This window comes from Ylistrum balloti, unplaced genomic scaffold, assembly GCF_031769215.1.
Source record: "Ylistrum balloti isolate Yb309-2 unplaced genomic scaffold, AGI_CSIRO_Ybal_v1 Utg371088, whole genome shotgun sequence".
NCBI lineage: Eukaryota > Metazoa > Mollusca > Bivalvia > Pectinida > Pectinidae > Ylistrum > Ylistrum balloti.
Genome location: NW_026782600.1, coordinates 746,770 through 771,541, shown reverse-complemented (window position 1 = coordinate 771,541; position 24,772 = coordinate 746,770). Strand labels below are relative to the sequence as shown.

The following is a 24,772-nucleotide window of genomic DNA, read 5'->3' as shown; positions in this document are numbered from 1 at the left end:
TTGTACTAGTAAACAAAGCCAATTAACTTTATAAGAGACAGTGTAAAAATACAAAGGAAGAAAGCATCTGTAAAAAGTGTGGCGAGTCAATACAGGGGACTCAATGCTTATCTGTACGCACAAGTTAAATGAACTAGTATGACAACTTATGATACCTTGAGTAAAGTGACAGATGAAACTTGAAAAAATTCAAGTAAAAAGAACCTCTAAAGCAAAGCAGTCTTTTTAGCGTGAAGATTTGAAATTTCGAGTGAAGGAATGATGTAGTTAGGTACAATATACTTAACAAGGTTATTGTCGTCACTGTTTTACAGGGATAGAACAGATGGCGAACAGGTTCGTAGTCATAGTGACAGCCATGAAGAAAAAGCCATATGACTTCCTGGATCAGAGGAAGACCGAGTTTGATATGGACTATGATGAGTTCAAGAGACAAGTGGCAGAACTTCATGTGAGTTGTTGCTCTTTGTGCTGTTTCCTTATTTTTTTTTTCAGGTTTATTGGAAATATTATAAAGTCCTAATTGAGGGGAAAGAGTTCCACTTTTAACCTTGTCTTTAAATATTTTATACAGAAAGTGAAGTAGCACATATGAGTTTTTCAGAATTAGAGTTTTTTCCCAATCAAGCTGTTCATCTTTCAGGTAGACAGTGTGCAGATACAAAATATGTCTGGTAGTGCTAAAGGTTTCAGTCTGTAGATTTCCTGATTAAACATTGAAATTTCAACTTTAAAATTCTAATTCTGTAAATGCCAGAGCATTAACAACAGACTTGGATACAGTTGTATCAAAATGTTTCCACTTTATCAAGTTTACATATCATTTTTATCTTTGTAGTCTAACATTATGGGATTCATGGATGGCAAATTTGAGAAGATTTCCAATACTGCTCGCTCCATAGTTCTGCTCAGACGATTTGAGCGGTTGGAACTGCCAAACCTGGGAATTCCAGAAAAATACCACAGGATCCTGGGACACTATGGACGTGACATTGAGATGGTGTCCAAACTGTATCAGAAAAACAAAAATGACCCTCCTGTGGCCAGGGATCTGCCACCCATAGCAGGTTGTGTTACAACAAATTGCAATTTTATATAAAACTGTAGAACTCTTTGCTTATATGAGCCATGATACTTAACTTTTGATATCATTCAAACCTTCCCCACACCCTTACTACCCACTTCTTTGATTTTGCCATAATGCTTTGTGTCTTTTTCAAGCAAAGTGCCTTTTATATTTGATGTAATCATATCAATAAGTGAAAACTTAATAGCATCAGTTGTCAATGGAAAATCACAGTAATATGTTTAGACAGAAAAGCAAGATGTAAAAAGATGTGATATATTAAATTTCTCTTTATTTACTTCAGGTAAGATCGCATGGGCCAGGCAGCTGTACCGCCGAATCCTGGAGCCAATGGAGGTATTCCAAAAACAGACCAATCTCCTAGAGAGTAACGAGGCCAAGAAAATTATCAAGAACTACAACAAGTTGGCCAAGGTGCTGCTGGAGTTTGAGGTTCTGTACCATCGTGGCTGGCTTAGACAGGTACCCTTCGCTTGTGTTTGTATACATAGATACTGACTGGTAAAACTATGCCTAAAACTTACCTATTAGGACTTAATAAAGAGATAATTTGTTGGGTACATCACTGAATTGTTTAATGTATTCATGATAATTCTTCAGAGATCCTGAAATTGTATGAAGCTCAAAATTTCATAGATAATAATAGTTACTCCCTTCAATATTGATCTCAATGTAATTTTGATTCGTAATTCAATTTTTATGAAAATGGAGAAATTCATAATCATTTAAACTTTGACTAAATTATTTTCTTTTTTAAATTCTGTGGCCGAAATCTCAAGGTTGTGAACTTTAACATTTAGTAATTATCAAATTTCTGTACCAACCAACAATTCTGTTTAATGTTGGGGAAGACCTTCTATCCCTTGGCTTGCAGCATGCATAATATGATGTATACATCATTTGTTTGTTTTACAGGTGGAGGCTGCTCGCTCAGGACTCCAAGCCTCACTGCTAGTGCGTCACCCAGAAACCTCAGAATTGTATGTAAACTTTGATCCTCAAATTCTGACCATGATTCGTGAGACTGAGTGCATGGCACGTCTAGGACTAGAGATTCCATCGCTAGCTCGGACAATGCGCGCCAAACAGTCGGAGTTCAAAGAAAATTATGAGGCCCTTCAGATGATGCTACAGGAGAACCAGCGTGTTCGCAGCAAAATTCCGACAGCGTTTGAGGCGCTGATGGGGCCACACACAAGTAAAGTGGACTCAACCATTGACCCAGGCCTTAACACACTGACTTGGACCTCTCTCAATATCAAAGACTATATCAGTGAAGTATATACCGAACTTCAGGATCTTGAGTTGCTCATGGATCGTGCACATGATGTAACAGAATTCAGAATAGACGCAGTCCTCAAGGAGATGGCGACTACCAACCTATGCCAACTGCCTGAAGAGGAGCCCTGGACTGTTGACCACTTCCTTGACAACACACAAATGTTGTGTGCCAAGGGTGCACAACTCTTGCAGACCAAATCCATGGTGGTGGAAGAGGCAGCCAATGAACTAATAAACATGTTGTGTACGCTTGAAATGGAAGAGGAAGATGGTCATGAAGAAGAGGTTGCTGGCCCAGACGTAGACATGGATGGTAATGTGTTACATATATTTCCACATTTCAATATCAGCATTTTATCCATTTTTCTAATCATGCCAGTTTGTCTCAATAAATGCTTTTATGGAATGGAGTATGAAAAAATCCTACAAATTGATAATAACATCATTTCCATTGTAAATCAGTTTTTTAGATTTGGAAATCATATTCAGAAATATTTGATAACGGGTGTTTTTATGATCTCCATTTTTTGTGATTTTTTGACTCCTGAGACTTATAAATTCAGCAAGAGAACACAGATGATTGATTTTTGTGACAAGTCTGAAGGAGCCTTTGTAGAGATATATATCTGTTCAGTTTTTATATTATTGTTGTCAAGATGAGAGAGGAAGTCCAAAAGGAAGTCCAACCGCTTCTGCCCGGGATCGCTCGGCTAGCAGACGGTCACGTCCTGTATCATCCAAGGCCAACGCTGTGGCGAAAAAGAAACGAGAAATGAGGGAAAGTATTGAGGAGGCAGCTAATGAGTTACTGGCTCATTTCAACCATCGTAACCAAGATGCCTTGTTAAAGGTGACACGAAACACCCTGGAGTCACTCAGGAAGAGGATCACATCTTCCTCCATGGTTCACTACTTAGGTAAGAAAAAACAAAACATGATACAAATCTGATATTAAAATGTGTGACTTATTGTAACTGATATTCAGGATTTATCAACATGTTCTCAGAGTTACTGAAGGGCCTCAGTTTTGTTTGATGTATTTTTCATTTGAACTAATAAACATATGAAATAAAATTACAAATCTTCTTCAGGTGAATCCAACAGTGCCAAGGGAGATAAAAAAGACAGTCGACCATTTTTCAAGACGTTTGCTACTCTGGCCATTCCTAACATTGTAATGCAGCCAGCCTTGGACGAGGTGCAGCAGGCAGTCAACAAGGCTGCACAAAAGATCATCCTCGTCTCCAAAGGTGTTGCCAAATGGAGTGAGGAGAGGAAACGTGTCACTAAACCACAGCTGGTCAGATCAGGGTCGGCGAGTCGTCGTAACAGTATAGTGAGTAACGCTGCATCAGAGGTATCACACTCCGCTAAGAAAGGTGAGGAGGAAGTTCAGGCAGCGCCAAGCTACGTCATACAACAACAAGTCAAGAATTACTACAAGGCTGTGTCAGAGAACAAAGAAGTGTCCAAACTGGTATCTCTCCTCTCCACCGCCATCAACTCCAACAAGAAGGTAGGAAGATGTTTATTGCAAAAAATGAAATTGGATAATCTTGACCTAGTTTCATTTTCAGCTGGAAAGTACATATAAATCATTTTCAGCTGGAAAGTACATATAAATCATTTTCAGCTGGAAAGTACATATAAATCATTTTCAGCTGGAAAGTACATATAAATCATTTTCAGCTGGAAAGTACATATAAATCATTTTCAGCTGGAAAGTACATATAAATCATTTTCAGCTGGAAAGTACATATAAATCATTTTCAGCTGGAAAGTACATATAAATCATTTTCAAATCTTTGTTGTCAGATTTTAGTTTTTGAATTATTAAATTATTAAAAACATGCACATTGTCTTAAAGAAATCACTTTCATTGACATAAAAAAATCTACTTCTTTTATCTGAATCCCATATGAATCAGTAATGTTAGGAAAACAAAAATTAAATTCACTCTTGAAAAGCTTTAAATAAAAATGTTAAAACTTAACTTAATGATCCTTATTGAAGACCAATTGTGATTAAGCTAGAAATGCTAGTTGAACAATATAGTATGTGTTAAAGATACATTTTCTGTATTTGTGTGGTGACTTTATGCTATTATGTTACAGGAAGTGACAACTGCTCTGGACAAGTTTGCTGAATACCACCCAATCTGGGAGGTAGACCGTGATGAGGACCTAGTCGAATTCACCAAGGAGAAACGCAGTCTGTCAGAGTATGAAGCCAAGATCAAACATTACGAGGAACAGGAGGTGAAGATTGCTAATCTCCCCGAGTACTATGATGTGGGACCAATAGCCCTGTACACAGGTATGCCATATGATATATAATACCCGGTAGTTATATCTGTAAATGAAATTTAAGGTTAGGTGCTACACTGTAAACGTAATCTTCTTTACTGAAGAGTTCCAGAAATAAATGGAATGGTATGTAAAAAGACATTTGTTACACTGTATAATGATAGAAGAAAAGTTTAGAGTGCTTCTAGATCTCATATATCCTTAATATTTATCATCACGAGGTACAACCTCTGGTGTAGATTCGAGGTGTGTGGAAACCTTGTTATTCATAGATATGGTGATTGTTTTACAGAGAACTTGAAACTAGGCCTGACTACAGAGACAAAAGCATGGCGACTACACTATGGAAAGGCATGTAACACCAAGTACATGACTGAGATGGAAGAAATCTTCAACTTCATGGAAGACATGGCTAAGCGGTTGGCACGGCCTCTCAAGGATCTGGATGATATCAGATTTACCATGGCTGCCCTCAAAGACATCCGTGAAAACGAGATAAGGATTGACATGAGCATTGCACCTATAGAGGTAGGTCTTATGAAGGTCAAAGGTCAACTGTAACAATGTGATTGAATAAGAAATATGATAGATAAGTACGTTTGTTTAGATGTGTCTAAGGTAGCCTGATGTATGTATTAATTACGTTTGTTTAGATGTGTCTAAGGTAGCCTGATGTATGTATTAAGTACGTTTGTTTAGATGTGTCTAAGGTAGCCTGATGTATGTATTAATTACGTTTGTTTAGATGTGTCTAAGGTAGCCTGATGTATGTATTAATGTGTCTACCTGATGTATGTATTAATTAAGTTTGTTTATGTGTCTAAGGTAGCCTGATATATGTATTAAGTACGTTTTTAGATGTTCTAGGTATGTGTATGTATTAATTACTTTGTTTAATGTGTAGCCTGATGTATGTATTAATTACGTTTGTTTAGATGTGTCTAAGGTAGCCTGATGTATGTATTAATTACGTTTGTTTAGATGTGTCTAAGGTAAGGTAGCCTGATGTATGTATTAAGTACGTTTGTTTAGATGTGTCTAAGGTAGCCTGATGTATGTATTAATTACGTTTGTTTAGATGTGTCTAAGGTAGCCTGATGTATGTATTAATTACGTTTGTTTAGATGTGTCTAAGGTAGCCTGATGTATGTATTAATTACGTTTGTTTAGATGTGTCTAAGGTAGCCTGATGTATGTATTAATTACGTTTGTTTAGATGTGTCTAAGGTAGCCTGATGTATGTATTAATTACGTTTGTTTAGATGTGTCTAAGGTAGCCTGATGTATGTGTTGTAGATATACATGTAATAGTATTGAAAATAGTTAAGAGTTTATTGATTTGATTTTAAAGTGATAAAATATGACACAGCTTTTTGAATAACTTTATTGAAGAACTTTTAGTGTTAACTAGCAATGAAACATTCATATTTGTGACTTTTAATGATAGTTTCAAAATAGCACAAAATCACTTAATATAACTTCCTGTCCATTGCCTTTGTACCATAGACTGACTGATGATCTGTGTCATTTTAGATTTCCACCTAACACCAGACATGATTCTGCGTTTGATTTCAGGAATCCTATGCCATGCTGATCAAACATGAGTTGCCAGTGAATAAGGAGGAGATGGAACGCTGTGATACGCTGCGATATTCGTGGGAAAAACTTCAGGTTCAACAGTCAGAGATGCAGACACAGCTACTGGCTGTACAGCCTGATTTCAAGTCGGACCTTATCGAAAATGTCAAAGAGTTCAAAACGGACTGTGATCACTTCTTTGTGGATTATGATGATGTAAGCATTAAGGTTGAAAGATTTCACACAAATGTCATATGTTAAATTCTGATCTGGTTTGAACAGATTTGGATGGTGGTGATATTAAAGATTTCTTTACTTTTCATTATAAATAAGGAAAAAGTAATGGACTGCATCTATCACTCGCCATTAAGTATGAAAAATATTGACCTTTAAATGGCCCAATGTTATAATGAAAAATATTTTCCTTCAGAATGGCCCTATGGTGACTGGGGTGGCCCCACGTGAGGCCTCCGACAGACTGGTGATATTCCAGAATACATTTGACATCCTGTATAAGAAGTTTGTCACTTACACTGGTGGAGAAGGCCTGTTTGGACTTCCAGTCTCTGAATCTCCAACACTACTCAAGATCAAAAAGGAGCTTAATCTCCTTCAGAAGCTGTACGGTCTCTACAACAATGTGCTGGAGACTGTACATGGCTACTACGACATTCTCTGGACAGACATTAACATCGAAAAGATCAACAATGAACTGATTGAGTTCCAGAACAAGTGAGTTTCCTAACTAGAGATTGGTTTTATACTTCTATACAGATCTGAGCTTAGGCAGATATGGGTCTTATTTTAATTGTTTATTCATTTCCTTCTAATTGAATGAATTAAATTAATTAAAATTGTCTATTAGTGTTGGACTGGAAATTGGGAGTTCAAATCTGTAGATGAGATATTGTATGCTGGTATAAGTCCACGAATAGCAGCTTTAAAAAAATTTCACTTTTCATGACACTTAATAACATTTTTGTGTAGAACCTGACATTCCTAGAAATATACTGCAAGTTCTTTATAATGAAGATTTTGTAAGTTTGTGATCTATGATATATGTGTTACCAATGTTACAGATGTCGTAAGCTGCCAAGAGCTCTTAAGGACTGGCCAGCTTTTGAGGATCTGAAAAAGACAATTGATGACTTCAATGAGATGGTACCTCTACTAGAGCTGATGACCAACAAGGCCATGAAACCACGTCATTGGCAACGTATGTCTGACGTTACTGGGCACGTGTTTGATGTAGAGGGAGATAACTTCATGCTCAAGAACATTCTGGAAGCTCCACTCTTGCAGTTTAAGGAAGAAATTGAGGTATGCATTATAGCTATTGTCTGGTAATTAGCCAACCCCTGTGTATTACTGTAAAGTATGATGTTAAATCATTTGTCCTTTGATAAGCCCATCCCTTCAGTCTAAGCCAGTTGTTAAGGTTTTAGCTCTAAGGCTGTGAGGGATAGGTACACATGTACTAAATAGATTAAAGCTAAAGTGAAGCAGGATCTAGATTAGTCCTTGTATTGATACCTTCCAAAACTCTAGAGTAAGATGTCTGTCAGTAAATACACATCATGATAAAAAGTTTTATTCTCTGTGGTTTAGGCTCTACATCTGATAACAATTTTTTTCTAGGACATTTGTATCTCAGCTGTAAAGGAGAAGGACATCGAAGCCAAACTCAAACAAGTCATCAATGACTGGAATAATCAAGAATTTACATTTGGACAGTTTAAGACAAGGGGTGAACTTCTGCTGCGTGGTGATACTACTGGCGAGGTTGTCTCCCTTATGGAAGACTCTCTTATGGTACTCAGCTCTTTAATGAGTAACAGGTATGCTGGAACAGTTTTGCCTAAATTCTGATTGGTTAGTCTTACTGATGAACAGGTTTTTGATCATCACAATGATGCTGGAAAATGATAAAAAATATGTGCATGATTAGTTAAGCAGCCTGTAGGATTTGGTGCCAAATTCATTAGACTTGAAAAAATTCCAGTTAACTATTATAAATGTTCTATACACCTACTAGCATATTAGATTATTTTCAATTGGTTTAAAGTACATATAAATAGATTTATACATCAATTTGGCTTAATTGTTAATTGGTATTAATTTATTCAAAATATTAATGTTTGACCTTGTTGTGACCTTGTAGGTACAATGTGCCATTTAAGAAGCAGATCCAGTTGTGGGTACAAAACCTGACAAACTCATCTGAGATCATTGAGAACTGGATGACAGTACAGAACTTGTGGGTATACCTAGAGGCTGTGTTTGTGGGTGGTGACATTGCCAAACAGCTGCCAAAGGTAGGTCCATTGTTACAATATAACAACTAATGCACTATTTGTTATGAGGACAATTTGTTATAAGGACAATTTGTTATGATAGTTATGATGGCAAGACCATTTAGGATTAATGAGAGCAACTATTGTGTATAATGTTTTTCTGTTTATAACTGAGGGATGTTTTACTGTCTATAAATGAGGGATGTTTTACTTGAATTATATTTTGTCAATCTCCTCTCTAAATAGGAAGCTAAGAGATTCAGCAACATTGACAAATCTTGGATCAAGATAATGACTCGAGCCCATGAGACACCCAATGTGGTCCAGTGTTGTGTTGGTGACGAGACTCTCATGCAGCTTCTCCCTCATCTACTGGAGCAGCTTGAGCTTTGCCAGAAATCTCTTACTGGGTAAGTCTGGTCTTACTGGGTAAGTCTGGTCTTACTGGGTTAGTCTGGTCTTACTGGGTTAGTATGATTGGGGAATTCTAGCTTTGTTAAAATCAGTTTTACTGGGTAAATGTGACTAGGTATCATTTGTTATGTCTGTCAGAAATATCCTGGTGCATGTGATTGGGGAACACTAGCTCTGTCAGAAATGTCTTAAATCTTAAATAGGAAATGTCAGAAATTTTATTGGTGTATAATTCTCATACGATAAACATGCTTAGTATCTAAGTGATTTGACTGTGAAATGATATGATAGCTCTTTGTCTGTGTCCTGTTTTGATCCTGATGAATGAGTTGTATACAGCGTAGTGTTCTTCCTTGTGATAAGAAAACCAGATGTAATACCCTGGATTTATTTTTACAGATATCTTGAGAAGAAGCGTCTGTTGTTCCCGAGATTTTTCTTTGTGTCGGATCCCGCCCTGCTTGAGATCCTGGGACAGGCCAGTGACCCCCACACTATACAGGCTCACCTTCTGTCAGTGTTTGACAACATCAAGTCTGTCAAGTTCCATGAGAAGTTCTATGACATCATTCTCTCTATTTTCTCCTCGGAGGGAGAAACCATTGATGTAAGTGTTAATCACGTGATAGTATTAAACACATTTAGATGTTGATACAGTACAGGCGTACATTCCTGGATATCTGATATAATGGCTATTGTTTGTTTGTATTTATGATATAATGGCTATTGTTTCTTTGTATTTATGATATAATGGCTATTGTTTGTTTGTATTTGTTAATGTATTGTTTGTTTGTATTTATGATATAATGGCTATTGTTTGTTTGTATTTATGATATAATGGCTATTGTTTGTTTATTTGTTTGTATTAATGATAGGAATGTTAGTACACAATACAGATTCTTATCTGGTATAGTGGTTAGGAAGCATAGGAAATTATCACTTTATTATAATCAAATTTTGGAAAAAGAAATGGATTGACACTGATATTATCAAAAAAACAAACGAAAAGGAGAAACAAAAGTGACAGAAAATTGAAGAGAAACAACAATAGGAAGTTAATTTATACGCTTTGTTCAGACATAAGATTTGATTTAACCTTTGACCTTGTTCAGACATAAGATTTGATTTAACCTTTGACCTTGTTCAGACATAAGATTTGATTTAATCTTTGACCTGTGTGTTTAACAACTTTTCTGTTCTTCTACCCGTCACAGCTGGAAAAACATGTAAAAGCAGAAGGTAATGTAGAAGTATGGCTGATGAATCTGATGATGATGGCACAGAGGTCACTCCATGGTGTCATCAGAACAGCTGCCATTGCTATCCAGGACAACAACTTCCAGCTCCTCGAGTTCCTGGATATGTTTCCAGCACAGGTAACTAGATACTTCTACACAACAAAATGATCTCCTCATGTGTCAAACAACTGAGAATTGTCTGTTTAGTGATTAAACACTTCCTTGTTTACAGAAACTAAAAAAGCTTTGAAAGCATCAGTAGAGAAAATGTATGCAAAACTAAAAAATTCAGAAAAATAAAAAGATGAAAAATCAAGTCCAATAAAAATCATTAAAAACGTTGATCATCCTTGTGATAGAAAAAGTGATCTGATACAGTAGTCTTGTTTTGTGGTGTAGGTGGGACTCCTGGGACTGCAGATGATCTGGACACGAGACTCCACAGATGCTCTCACACATGCACGCTATGATCGTAAGATCATGCAGCAAACAAACCAAGCTTTCCTTGATCTTCTGAACACACTTATTGACCAGACAACTCACGACCTGACCAAGGTGGAGAGGACAAAGTTTGAGACTCTGATCACCATCCATGTCCATCAAAAGGACATCTTTGACGACATGGTATGTTGTGTCCAGTACAGCAGCACTATTTCAGTCAAGATTTAGAAGCAAATATGAAGTGGTTGTACATATATTTTGTTTCTGCAATGCTCATAGAGTAAATATAGTCATAGACTGAAAAGTGTGTAAAACAAACAGTTTCTGGTAAGACAAAGCAAAACATTCCACTTTGAAATATTAAATGTTATATTGCTAATCTGTGAGTTTTTCTTTATGTTTCCAGGTGCGTTTGCACATCAAATCTCCTGCTGACTTTGAGTGGATGAAACAGTCACGTTTCTACTTCATTGAAGACCAGGATCGCTGTCTCATCTCTATCACAGATGTAGACTTCATCTACCAGAATGAATTCCTCGGTTGTACAGAACGTCTTGTCATCACTCCTCTCACTGACAGGTAAGAACCTGTTATCTGTCTGGTGACTCAGCACACACATATCCGATCGTAAAAATTATCTAAAATATAAAATAGTAAAATATCTGACATTTGTTTAAGTCATAAGGCTATAATAACTGACAATGATAAATGACTTTATATCAATAGGTGCTACATCACCCTCGCCCAGGCTTTGGGTATGTCTATGGGTGGAGCTCCAGCTGGACCTGCCGGAACTGGCAAAACAGAGACCACCAAGGACATGGGGCGATGTCTTGGAAAATATGTTGTTGTCTTCAACTGCTCTGATCAGATGGACTTCCGTGGTCTGGGCCGTATCTACAAAGGTCAGTTGTTAAAGAGTGCAAACTCAGGCGTTGATGTCATTTATATGTAATATATTGCTGTAATTTGATTGTATAACTTCACTAGTATAATATTTGTATCTCTGACAAAAGTTCCTGTATCATTGGAAATGCTCCACCTCAATAACTTTTATTGCTTTGCTGCTTTGATTAATCCCAGACCTCAATACAGAGCACATGTATAAATTGTGTTATATACTGACTTGTATGTTGAAAATTTGCTGGTCAAGCCATGTATTACCTCAAGCAGTTTTAACCACAGCTTTTTAATCTTTTGTTTTTTTCTCTTGTCTTGCAGGGTTGGCACAGTCAGGATCCTGGGGATGTTTTGATGAGTTCAATCGTATTGAACTTCCTGTACTGTCTGTTGCTGCTCAACAGATTGCCATTGTGCTCTCTGCAAAGAAAGAACGAAAGAAGAATTTCATCTTCACTGACGGAGACAATGTAGCAATGAACCCTGAATTTGGAATCTTCTTGACAATGGTGGGTAGTTGAATTTGTCTTGATTGAAAAAAAAAATTTGATGTTAGTTTTTCAATTAGGATAGGGAAAATTTAATGCATAACATCTGATTACATGCATTAACATACATTTTGATGAAAAAGTGTTGACATTTGGTGTCAGTGTATACTATCATACTGTAATTGTCCACCTTGGTACAACAATTACCATCGTATAGTGACCATGCATTAGTGTCCAGAAGTTACCTATATATTTTATATGTAGATGATGGATTAACTTGGTGTGTGATTTTACAGAACCCTGGTTATGCTGGTCGGCAGGAACTGCCCGAAAATCTGAAGATCAACTTCCGTACAGTCGCCATGATGGTTCCAGACCGACAGATCATTATCCGTGTGAAACTTGCCAGTGTTGGTTTCATAGAAAACATTGTCTTGGCTCGTAAGTTCTTTACTCTCTACAAACTTTGTGAGGAGCAGCTTACTAAACAGGTCCACTATGACTTTGGTCTACGAAACATCTTGTCCTGTCTCAGAACACTGGGAACTGTGAAGCGTGCAAACCCTCATGACCCAGAGTCGACCTGTGTGATGCGTGTGCTACGTGACATGAACTTATCCAAGCTGGTGGATCAGGATGAACCCTTGTTCTTATCCCTCATTGACGATCTGTTCCCTGGTGTCACTCTCGACAAAGGAGGCTACCCAGAATTGGAAGGTGCTATTGACAGACAAATAGAGGAAGCAAAACTCGTCAAACATCCATCATGGAGGCTGAAATTGATTCAGGTTTGTTAAATGTATATTTCTGAAGATATCCAATTTATCAAAAATAGTCAAGTCTGAATCATTTAAAAGTAATCACTGGATGCTAATATATATGTATTTGATTCAGCTGTTTGAGACCCAACGTGTACGTCATGGAATGATGACCTTAGGACCTAGTGGAACAGGGAAGACCTGCTGTATTCATACTCTGATGAAGGCCATGACAGAATGTGGGGAACCCCACAAAGAGATGAGAATGAACCCCAAGGCCATCACTGCACCTCAGATGTTTGGGCGTCTGGATGTCGCTACCAACGATTGGACTGACGGCATATTCTCCACACTCTGGCGACGTACTCTGAGGACTAAAAAAGGTAACCCAGTGAATGACTGTAATCACAAACATTAGACTTTTTGTAAACTTATGTATGTTAAGTTTAAATTTTGACCACCTCTTCATCAAAGGACAGGCTCATTAGATGTTTAAAAGTTCAATTCCAGTAGTAGTATGAATATAGTGAAGGTTGTGATGTATAATACTATATCAAGTTCAGCTCTCTGAGCCAACCACATAATGATCATCCTCTGATTGTGTTAAACACAGAATAACAATTTTTTCATGATCTTAATCATTGACATCAGTGTCCAGTATAACATACATTAAAACTTTTCGACATCAGGAGATCACGTATGGCTGGTTTTGGATGGTCCTGTCGATGCTATATGGATTGAGAACTTGAACTCTGTACTTGATGACAATAAGACCTTGACCTTGGCAAACGGTGACCGTATCCAGATGGCACCGACTTGTAAGATCATCTTTGAGCCCCACAACATTGACAATGCATCACCTGCTACTGTCTCCAGGAACGGTATGGTGTTCATGAGTAGCTCGGGTCTGGACTGGAGCCCTATTCTACAGGTAAATACTGACAGTGTTTAGATATTAACATCCAGTAAATTCTGAAGCATTAATCTTCTAAAGTCTACTTCATGGAAAACAGTTTAATTTCATAGTATTGTTAATCTTTTTGAAAATGTAATTATCATGACATCAAAGAATTTTTTGTTCCTTTTTTGTAAATCCTTGCAATTAATCTTCCAAGATTTTAAACTTTAAAAGAATGCATTGCCAACTTTGATAGATGTTTTTTGAGAAAAGAACAATTAATTAATTACCTTTGCTTTGACCTTGACAGGGCTGGCTAAACAACCGCTCTCTGGCCGAGCAGGGCATCATCATGGACCTGTTTGAGAGAAGCTTTAAACAGCTGTACCAGTACAGTGTACAGAACTTTGAATTCAAGATGGATGTGTTGGAGGCCTTTGTCATTACACAGGTGAGTCATTTGTCATTACACAGGTGAGTCATTTTTCATTACACAGGTGAGTCATTTGTCATTACACAGGTGAGTCATTTGTCATTACAACGGTGAGTCATTTGTCATTACACAGGTGAGTCATTTGTCATTACACAGGTGAGACATTTGTCATTACACAGGTGAGTCATTTGTCATTACACAGGTGAGACATTTGTCATTACACAGGTGAGACATTTGTTATCTTGATGATGGTCTTGCAGACTTTATCATCAATATTTTAAATTATCCATTTATCTCAGATTTTGATTAAGATTGGAAATTAAAACAAATGTGGTAAAGCATTTATGTCAAGCAAATTTCAATCTCTAGGCAACCAAAATCTTGACTGGTTTGATCCCGGTGAAGGATGACAAAGACAGCGGTCAGATCACTGCTGCCCACTATGAACGTCTGTACATATTCACGTTAATGTGGAGCATCGGAGCCTTCCTCGAGTTAGATGATCGTGCCAAGCTGGAGGAGTATATCCGCAACAATGATGAAATCAAACTGGACCTGCCCCCCTGCAGACATGATTCAGACGAGTCCATGTTTGACTACTTTGTCAACAATGAAGGTAAGTAACACATAACACCCCAAACTCTACTTAAATAGGAAAAAAATGATTCACATGACATTTGTCAATTTATCTTGACTGAAATAAAAAAAAATCTTTGATGTGTCCTGTTTCTAAAAGAACGTTTGTAATGGAATTACCATTAATAAGTGTTTGATATCACATGGACAATCAGTTATAATAAAGAAAGTCTCAATTAAGGTAACATGTAGCTGCTGCTGAAAAAAGTCCACAAAATGAAGCAGCCTTAGCTGAGTAGTCTTGCAGGTGCTTGGTGATTGCAAATCAGGCTGACGTTGTAATACCTGCAGGTTACTCTCTATATTTCTATATATAGACTGATGTTATCATTCAGGGCTACTTCCAGAAATCATACACAAATTGAGATTATTTCATAAAAGCGTACAAAATTTGTAAGTTTATTAGAGGCAACTTACAGGTTAGGTCATTTTGATAAAATTCGCAGAATTTTGTGTATGAAAAAATGCTGTAATTGTTATCAAAATTTCAGAATTCTCAGTCTAAGCTAATAATCATTCTCTGTGACCAATAGACATATGTTATTGTAAATTACAAACGTTTTTGACCAAAGGTCAGTGGGAACATTGGGAGAAAAAGGTGCAAACATATGACTACCCAGCTGATTCCACACCGGAGTACAGCAGTATCCTTGTCCCAAATGTGGACAATGTACGGACGGAGTACCTCATCAGTATCATCGCTAAACAAGACAAGGCCGTGCTTCTCATTGGAGAGCAGGGTACTGCCAAGACAGTCATGATAAACGGCTTCATGAGTCATTACAATCCTGAGTACCATCTGGCTCAGTCCCTCAACTTCTCCTCAGCCACCACACCCTACATGTTCCAGGTATGAGCCAGATTTCAGTGAGGGTTGTGTTTGTCATAATTTAATGTTTAGTTTCAATCCTGTGAGCTAAAAAGTTAAACTATGAGCCTTTGATTATACAAACCAGTAGTTTGTGTTCAGGCATTTATTTATTTGTTTTTGTTTGTAATCTTTTTCCCATTTTATTTTATTTCATGTCTGGTTAATTCTTACTGCATTAATCTATTCATGATATATATTGCATTGGAAAAAAATTTAAATATGAAAAAAAAAAAATTAAAAAACAGAAATTTGACATTTTTCTTCGGTATACACAGTCTTTATATACAAAGAAATTATGCATAATTATGTAAAAGCATCATAAGCATTTTTTCTATCAATACAGAACAGAGTTGCATAGTGCACAAACATTTCTGCATCTTTCATGTGATTAAGGTTTTTTCTGACCATGGTCATTTTGTTTCTCTATTCAAGCGAACCATTGAGAGCTACGTTGAGAAGAGGGTCGGTTCCACCTACGGCCCAACAGCTGGAAAGAAGATGACCGTCTTTATTGACGACATTAACATGCCCACAATCAATGAATGGGGAGACCAGGTTGGTAACGAGATTGTCCGACAACTCTTCGAAATGAAAGGATTCTACAACCTGGAGAAACCTGGTGACTTCACCAACATTGTGGATGTACAGGTGAGTTAAGTCCCTTCATAGAGAAATCTTCTATTCATCAGTCCATCAAACTTACATACATGTTTTACATATAAATAACTTTACATTGAATTAGATATTTTCCAATTTGTAATTATTGTGCTGTTTTATAATGTTAAGGTGATAAATCACACAAATTATATTTCATAATGTAAGATTTTTTTAGATAGTATTTTGTCTTTACAAAACTTACAAAACATGCAGTCCTTTAATATGGCATAATTTAATTTTTTTGAATCTGTGATTCTTGTTAAAAAATCCATACAATTCATTTTTTGTATCTTTTTTTTTTGTTTGCCTTGCCAATTTTGTTTTAACTTTTTATCTGAAATCACCAGGAATAAGTTTGCTTTTCTACTGCTTTTTGTCACAACATATTTATAAAGATAAAGTTTTCTCTTTGTGTGGAGCGAATGGTTACAGGTGTATTGAGAAGATATCTAATACTGTAAGTCATAAACGGAAGGATTTTTTTTGTCCTTTTGTAGTTCATGGCTGCCATGATCCAGCCTGGAGGAGGTCGTAATGACATTCCCCAGCGTCTAAAGCGACAGTTTGTCATCATCAACTGTACTCTGCCCTCCAACTCGTCCATCGACAAAATCTTCAGTGTTATTGGCTGTGGCCATTATGTGTCTGAACGAGGCTTTAGTGAACCTGTCCGTGACATCGTGAAAAAACTGGTGCCCATCACCCGTCGCCTGTGGCAACTCACAAAGGTAAGAAACACATCTTCAATCTGTTACATGATAGAATATCACAATCAAAATGAATGTATTTATCAGTTACATGTTTATCAGTTTGTAATGTATTGAAATGTTTAGTTATTTATATATATCTATATTCGTATTGCCTTTTGTCTTTTAGAGTTGACTTATACTGAGTAAAGCATGTACCAGTAAAGGCAATGTTAAATGCTATGATAGGAAGTTTGAATAACTACTTTGAAATTCACTAGAAACTGAAATTAAAATTTTTTTTTCACTCAGATTAAGATGTTACCTACACCAGCTAAGTTCCATTACATCTTCAACTTGAGAGATTTGTCAAGGATCTGGCAGGGAATGATCAACACCATTGATCAGGTGATTAAGACCCCCGAGACTGTCCTTCATCTGTGGAAACATGAATGCTGTCGTGTCATTGCTGACAGGTAAACAATTGCATCACAATTCACTTTTTTATTGCAGTTAATGATTGATTATGTTTTAAAGAAATTTACTCTCAGACTGAACATGAAAAACACAACTTTGAAGATTGTGTATTTAATAATGATGTTAGAGGAATCTTGTTTAAGATAATTTAAGATTTGAAATGTTAAGTATTGTGCCATAGATAAGAACGTAGGTAGGGCATTTTGAAAATGAGCTAAACTTGATTCTCTTGACAGTGACAGAAATTTGTGTTTATTTTCAAAAGTGTTTCACTTAATGATTGAAAGAAGTAGAATTATTAATCCTAGTAGGATTTAAAGAAATGAAGATTTTACTGACAGATATAGCACATACTGGTTACCAATATCTTATGCTCTTCAATACTTGGTAACCTTTTTATATATTACATAGTTATTTACTCTCATGAGCATGTATCAATTGTTACGTCATTCATTGTAAGAGAATAAAGTCATGAATGTGTGAGAAAACACCATACCAGGGTTATTTTCTCACACAAACTAAGGACATAACAATTTATGTCTGCTCACGAGAGCAGATAACTCAGCATTATGAAAACATAAAAGTTATACTGTGACTGTATGTCCTCTGATTAGCCCATACCTAGTATTAAACCTTTTCCTGTTTTGATTTTAGTAACAGGTCCAGTGTGTATTTTCCTTTCTAGAACTATGTTGTTGTTCATAAATTCAAATTTTAAAGTGGTTTTGTCCTTGTGCCTTTCCCTGTAAGTGTGATATTGAACAATGGATTTCTCTGTCCTAATTTAGTAAGAATAATTTTCATATGCCCTTTAGAATCTAACAAAGGCGACAGAACCAGTGTAAAAACAGAAAAAAATTCTGGAGCTGAAGAAATGAACAATGTTGCAAATTTTCTTTCGAATTTAAGTAAATAAAAAAAAGCCAGCATTAAAAGGCAAGCAAATGTTTAATAGAATTTACATTACTTAGTTACCTCTGGTGAGAATTGTTATTGAAATTTGTATGGGCTTATCAAAGGTAAAATGCAGTATTTGTTGATAATTTCATTGTAAATCTTTTGAATATCTTGTTATCTGAAAATATGTCTACTTGAATAATGATATTGCTATTCTATGTAATGGGACTTTTGCCTGTTTTGGTTTTGCCTTCATTTGCCCTTTGAGAAAAGAATTGTTCTAAACGGCAGCACGGTGAAAATCAGCAGCTCAAAATGTTGTCATTGCTGTTCATATGTACCAAGGTATATTGGTCATGTGACGTTCTTAATATGTACCAAGGTATATTGGTCATGTGACGTTCTTAATATGTACCAAGGAATATTGGTCATGTGACGTTCTCAATATGTACCAAGGTATATTGGTCATGTGACATTCTTAATATGTACCAAGGTATATTGGTCATGTGACGTTCTTAATATGTACCAAGGTATATTGGTCATGTGACATTCTTAATTGTTTTTAAATACTTGGTCTCCATTTCTTATCATTCTTATGGTACAGCTATATGTGTGACATGCTTGTTTGTATTTGAATGGATTAGTTTTTCCTGGTTATATGGCAGAAGACTGTTCCTGTTAGAGTTGGTTCAAAGTTTTGTCATATTTAGTACAAAATGTTGTTGTATTCGGTCCAAATTATTGTTTCTCTTAACCATTGTTGTAGTTTGTCTATTAGTTGAAGATGGTTTGTTGTGTGGATGAAATTAGTCTGTTTCTGTCACATGTGTTGTAGTAGTGGCTACCTGACCTGTCCAATCATGTATCCCAAGTCCTATATCAAATAGATAATCTGTAAACAAAGATCACATTCAGGAAGCCATTTCACAAGGTCACTGCAGTTCATTGCTTCCCAATCCTTCCTTTTGTGGAAGAATTAGGTCAGATTTTGACCTTAATTTTAAAGGTCAATGTTCAATATTTTGGAGTATTCATTCTCTAATTAATTAATTCAAAAGCTAACAAGTAATGTGTTTCTCACAAATCAAATGAGTGTAGAAACTGCAGTGAGAGATTTTGAATGTGGCCTATTCATACAGGTGGTCTTTTGATAAAGGTTTTGTCAGACATACTGGATATCACATCTATAACATAGTGTGTTGATGTCTAGTGACAGGTAATTGATCAACTGTTGTAACATTGTATTCTGTTCCATGTAGTGGTCAATGTGTCTAGCCAGTTCCACATCTTACCCAGGCATTGGACGACACTGTTGCTCCTGTCTGTTCCACATCTTACCCAATCATTGGGGGACACTGTTGCTCCTGTCTGTTCCACATCTTATCCAATCATTGGGCGACACTGTTGCTCCTGTCTGTTCCACATCTTACCCAATCATTGGGCGACACTGTTGCTCCTGTCTGTTCCACATCTTACCCAATCATTGGGCGACACTGTTGCTCCTGTCTGTTCCACATCTTACCCAATCATTGGGCGACACTATTGCTCCTGTCTGTTCCACATCTTACCCAATCATTGGGCGACACTGTTGCTCCTGTCTGTTCCACATCTTACCCAATCATTGAACGACACTGTTGCTCCTTTCTGTTCCACATCTTACCCAATCATTGGGCGACACTGTTGCTCCTTTCTGTTCCACATCTTACCCAATCATTGGACGACACTGTTGCTCCTGTTTGCATGCTTCTGATGTACACAGATTACAAGGATCAATCATTCTTGCCATGTCATTTCTTTGAAACTCTGCATGAAAAACTCAGATGAAATTGTAAATTTAAACTCACCATACTAGATCTAGTATATCCTTACTACATCATTTTTTTCACTGGTTTGGTTAGAAATGAATTGGTAAATTGGGAAGATATTTTCAGAAGCAAATTGCAAACTTTGGGAAATTTGGCCTAAATATGAAATGATATCATTTGAGAATGGGCCCAAATACTGGCTCCAAGAAAACCTCATAAAAGTCAATGTAATTATTTTTTATGTTGTTACATTATGTCAATATATCAGGTGTAAGAGTCTTAGTGACAAAGTGTTAGCAATAGATCAATTACATGTTATTCTGTAAAAGGTGAAAAGAAGCAAGAGTTTCAAAGATCATGTTGACGCTTTTTGAGAATGTAGCATGTGATTGGTCCATTAATATTATACGTTAATGCTCTGAGTTTTGTTTAATGTGTGTTTGTGTGGAGTGGCATGTTAACTATAATCAAATCTTGAAACTGTCTATCACAAATGATTTAGACAAACTATATTGTTTGATGCTGCAGCTGACACCATGTTTTCTCTGTGCACACTTCAGTTTCCCACACAAAGGCTACAGACACACATTATAGATAGATATATAGAATGCACCATGTTTTCTCTGTGCACACTTCAGTTTCCCACACAAAGGCTACAGACACACATTATAGATAGATATATAGAATGCACCATGTTTTCTCTGTGCACACTTCAGTTTTCCACACAAAAGCTATAGACACACATTATAGATAGATATACAGAATGCACCATGTTTTCTCTGTGCACACACTCCTAGTTGTAGAGACCTGTTTTAGATGTCTATAGCATGGCTTGTTGGTGTCTTGTTCAGGATTCTAGTGGGATGGTTGGTAGAAATTTGTAGCTCTAGTCTACATAGCTACACAGACATGCATGGGTCTGTCTTCCTTCATTAAAATCCTAAAAACTAAAACTAAATATACTTGATACCTTATTGTTATATCAGAAGAGTCCATTTTTCCATTAACAGTTTAGGTATAAGTTATTCTGCAATGAATATTCAGGATTTATCTTTAAAACAAAGTTATGCCTTCATTTTTTCTCTTCATTTCTAAGGTGAAGATTTGGACAAAATAATACAAACCTGATTTTGGCTGCTGTTACTTTCCTGTTGTAAATATAAAATCTAACAGATAATGCAGCAGTTCTGGGTAGATAGTAAAACGGGATATTTCTACTCTAATGTACACCAGGGAAAACAATAGAAAACAGTGTTGTATACATGACAATAAGGCTATACCTGACAATAAGCCTATACCTGACAATAAGCATATATATGACAATTAGCCGATACCTGACAATAAGCCTCTACCTGACAATAAACCTATACCTGATGATAAGCCTATGCCTGACAATAAGCCTATATCTGACAATAAGCCTATGTCTGGCAATAAACCTTAAACATGACAATAAACCTATACCAGACAATAAGCCTATACCTGACAATAAGTCTATATCTGACAATAAGCCTATACCTGACAATAAGCCTATGTCTGACAATAAGCCTATATCTGACAATAAGCCTATGTCTGGCAATAAGCCTTAAACATGACAATAAACCTATACCTGACAATAAGCCTATACCTGGCAATAAGCATATACCTGACAATAAGCATATACCTGACAATAAGCATATACCTGGCAATAAGCCTATACCTGACAATAAGCCTATACCTGGCAATAAGCCTATACCTGGCAATAAGCCTATATCTGACAATAAGCCTATACCTGGCAATAAGCCTATACCTGGCAATAAGCATATATATGACAATTAGCCTATACCTGGCAATAAGCCTATACCTGGCAATAAGCCCATATATGACAATAAGTCTGTACCTGACAATAAACCTATACCTGGCAATTAGCCTATACCTTGCAATAAGCCTATATATGACAATTAGCCTATACCTGGCAATAAACCTATATCTGACAATTAGCCTATACCTGGCAATAAGCCTATATCTGACAATAAGCCTGTACCTGACAATAAGCCTATACCTGGCAATAAGCCTATATATGACAATTAGCCTATACCTGGCAATAAGCCTATACCTGGCAATAAGCCTATATATGACAATAAACATATGCCTGGCAATAAGCCTATACCTGACAATAAGCCAAGGAATATTTATTGCTTTTCAGTAGTATTATCAGCAAGTATTATTTCAATGACCTGGGACTTATCGCAGGATTGAAATGTTGTAGCTACAGAATTTAGGTCAAACTAAATTATATTTGTACATTGGTTTTCCTAACATTTACTTAAAATATATTTGGAATTTAATCTCTTGTATTGGTGTAATGTGTGCTGTGAAGAATTTTACCCATATAAAAAAAATATGTTTTTGTGTGAAAGCATGTATTAATTAGCTCATGTTTAAATATTTAATTGTTCAAATCTGATTTTGTGTCTGAAAATTTACTTCATACTAGCCTTTCTTAGCACTAGCTAGTCTGAATTTCTTCTATCAACTTTTATTCAGTTGTACACAAGTTTGATCAACCAATAATTAACCATGAAAAATTGGCCTGTTATAACTGGGTAATGTATGTGATATCACATGCTAGTAATTTCATTGTTGAAGAAGAAGTAAAGATGCTAGAATAATTTCAAAATTTTCTGAAACTCTAAAGAATATCCAAATCAATGTATTTGTTCAGGTGAAATAATTCAAATTTTGACCCAAAAAGAGATGAAAAATAAGGATGGTGCTTTCTGATGATATGGTAATAGAAACTTTCGGCCAAGTTAAGAAAATTAAAGACCAAATGTGGTTATGAACATTCAAGCCAAATATGGTAATATAAGATTCAGGCCAAATATGGTAATATAAGATTCAGGCCAAATTTTGCAATGTAAGATGAAAACAGATGTCTGTAAGATAGTGCAAATGAAGTTGAATTTAATATGAAAAGAAGACATTTATTTGCATTTCAATGGATGTCAAATATGTTTGTAAAACTGAATGATTGTTGGATATCAAAATCAGTGACAGATTTGCATGTACTGTACCTGATGGACTAGTGAGGTGAGAGAACCAAATGTTTTGTCAAAAGACCTGCTATCCTATGGTCTGGTTAACAAAGCTTTTGGACTTCTCATTTTAAACCTTATTGCATGTGACATAATAAACAAGCTCACGAGAGACAAATGTCTTCAGTATATCTTATTGAAACAAAATGTCTTAAACAATATTTATCTTTACTCTCTTACTTTCTATCGACCCGTGATTGAGTATTCCAAATGTCTCTTGCCCTTTCTCTTGATTTACACAAACACGTTAACATGTCTCCGACCAGAAACATGAAGATGTTAAAATTACATTACTGATGTAAATGATGATCAAAACATGGCTAATGAAAAAAGAAACCGAAAAAAAAAAAAATGAAAAAAGCCGAGAAATTTTGTAGTTGGATTTGTCTTTTAAATAAGTCTAATCTATAAAGTTTAGATATACTGTGTTCAAAGTTCTAATCAGGAAATAAAGTCAGCATCTATCATGGTGCATTGTATTGGGTCAATAACGGTCATCAGCGGTTAAATCCTGTGGATCTCACAAATAAAAATCACTTTACGTTAGATTCAAGATAACCATTCATGATGACCTTGACCCGGTACAGAAGTAAGATCTACTGAAGACATTTCAAATCTGTGTGTTGTGAATACTGTATTAGTATACTCATATATATAATGCTTAATATACATATGTGTTTTGTCTTGGCAGCTTATACTTTTGTGTATGTATGTTCTACAAGCATGTCGTCCACTTTAGGTTTACGGGAGTAGATGACTTCAACTGGTTTACCAAAACAATGGGTCGAGTGGTCAGTGAAGAGCTCGGCGAAGCTTATGGAACATGTATCGATCCAACTCACTATTTTGTTGACTTTCTAAGGTACAGTTTAGAGCCAATCTGATTGGTTCATGGCCGTCGCCATGGTGACACCTTAGTTGTGGAGGTCTGCACTCAGTTGGTTTTTATGTTTTGCTTTGTTCTTTTTTGGCTTATTATCCTTCCTTGCTGTCTCCCATCTGTTTTGTCTTTTTTTCCCTCATACTGCACACAAGATTATCAGCATCTTCTAAAATGGAAACTTAACAAGACTTTCAAAGTGCTTTTGTGCTTTCAGAGAGATAAAGCAGTTGAAAAATGTAATTTTTGCAGGAAACAAACGTTTTTTTTTATCTGAAAAAATTGACAAGATCTTTTAAATGGTCATGAAAGTCTTGTATGGTTAGCCATTTTAGAAGTGTTGTCTGCACTTTTTACATCATTTGATTTTCCTGATAACCGTATCCCTCACTAATTTTAACCCGGAAACAGGTTTGTCCTTATGGATGACTATCATTGGTTCGAAAAAACTATACAACGAATCATCGGTGAGGATCTCGGGGAAGAATATCTAGAAACTACGAAAACAACGCCATACTTCATGGATTTTATGAGGTATTGTATGGGAATACAATGTTTCAGAAAGTCAAGTGAAAAAAGGAGATCAGATTAGATGAAAAATTCAGGCTATAAAACATCAGTTATCTCAAAAACTGGAAAACAACACAAGAAGAAGACAAAGGGCCAAATTGTA

General features: G+C 36.2%; 1 protein-coding gene across 1 annotated transcript in view; it reads left to right on the top strand.

The window, feature by feature from the left end:
• Nucleotides 1–24,772, top strand: part of LOC132560629 (dynein axonemal heavy chain 5-like) — a 60,585-nt gene that overhangs the window by 16,844 nt on the left and 18,969 nt on the right. Inside the window, exons 10-40 of the mRNA XM_060225292.1 lie at nucleotides 315–451; nucleotides 839–1,067; nucleotides 1,371–1,549; nucleotides 2,003–2,653; nucleotides 3,030–3,285; nucleotides 3,460–3,884; nucleotides 4,483–4,684; nucleotides 4,967–5,202; nucleotides 6,250–6,468; nucleotides 6,683–6,984; nucleotides 7,332–7,572; nucleotides 7,891–8,090; nucleotides 8,414–8,567; nucleotides 8,793–8,956; nucleotides 9,360–9,567; nucleotides 10,175–10,336; nucleotides 10,598–10,822; nucleotides 11,046–11,218; nucleotides 11,366–11,544; nucleotides 11,861–12,048; nucleotides 12,324–12,815; nucleotides 12,922–13,168; nucleotides 13,475–13,716; nucleotides 13,994–14,134; nucleotides 14,486–14,732; nucleotides 15,325–15,602; nucleotides 16,056–16,271; nucleotides 16,778–17,008; nucleotides 17,279–17,442; nucleotides 23,959–24,081; nucleotides 24,511–24,633. Coding sequence (XP_060081275.1) covers nucleotides 315–451; nucleotides 839–1,067; nucleotides 1,371–1,549; nucleotides 2,003–2,653; nucleotides 3,030–3,285; nucleotides 3,460–3,884; nucleotides 4,483–4,684; nucleotides 4,967–5,202; nucleotides 6,250–6,468; nucleotides 6,683–6,984; nucleotides 7,332–7,572; nucleotides 7,891–8,090; nucleotides 8,414–8,567; nucleotides 8,793–8,956; nucleotides 9,360–9,567; nucleotides 10,175–10,336; nucleotides 10,598–10,822; nucleotides 11,046–11,218; nucleotides 11,366–11,544; nucleotides 11,861–12,048; nucleotides 12,324–12,815; nucleotides 12,922–13,168; nucleotides 13,475–13,716; nucleotides 13,994–14,134; nucleotides 14,486–14,732; nucleotides 15,325–15,602; nucleotides 16,056–16,271; nucleotides 16,778–17,008; nucleotides 17,279–17,442; nucleotides 23,959–24,081; nucleotides 24,511–24,633 — 7,234 coding nt within the window. The remainder of the gene's footprint in view (nucleotides 1–314; nucleotides 452–838; nucleotides 1,068–1,370; nucleotides 1,550–2,002; nucleotides 2,654–3,029; nucleotides 3,286–3,459; nucleotides 3,885–4,482; nucleotides 4,685–4,966; nucleotides 5,203–6,249; nucleotides 6,469–6,682; nucleotides 6,985–7,331; nucleotides 7,573–7,890; nucleotides 8,091–8,413; nucleotides 8,568–8,792; nucleotides 8,957–9,359; nucleotides 9,568–10,174; nucleotides 10,337–10,597; nucleotides 10,823–11,045; nucleotides 11,219–11,365; nucleotides 11,545–11,860; nucleotides 12,049–12,323; nucleotides 12,816–12,921; nucleotides 13,169–13,474; nucleotides 13,717–13,993; nucleotides 14,135–14,485; nucleotides 14,733–15,324; nucleotides 15,603–16,055; nucleotides 16,272–16,777; nucleotides 17,009–17,278; nucleotides 17,443–23,958; nucleotides 24,082–24,510; nucleotides 24,634–24,772) is intronic.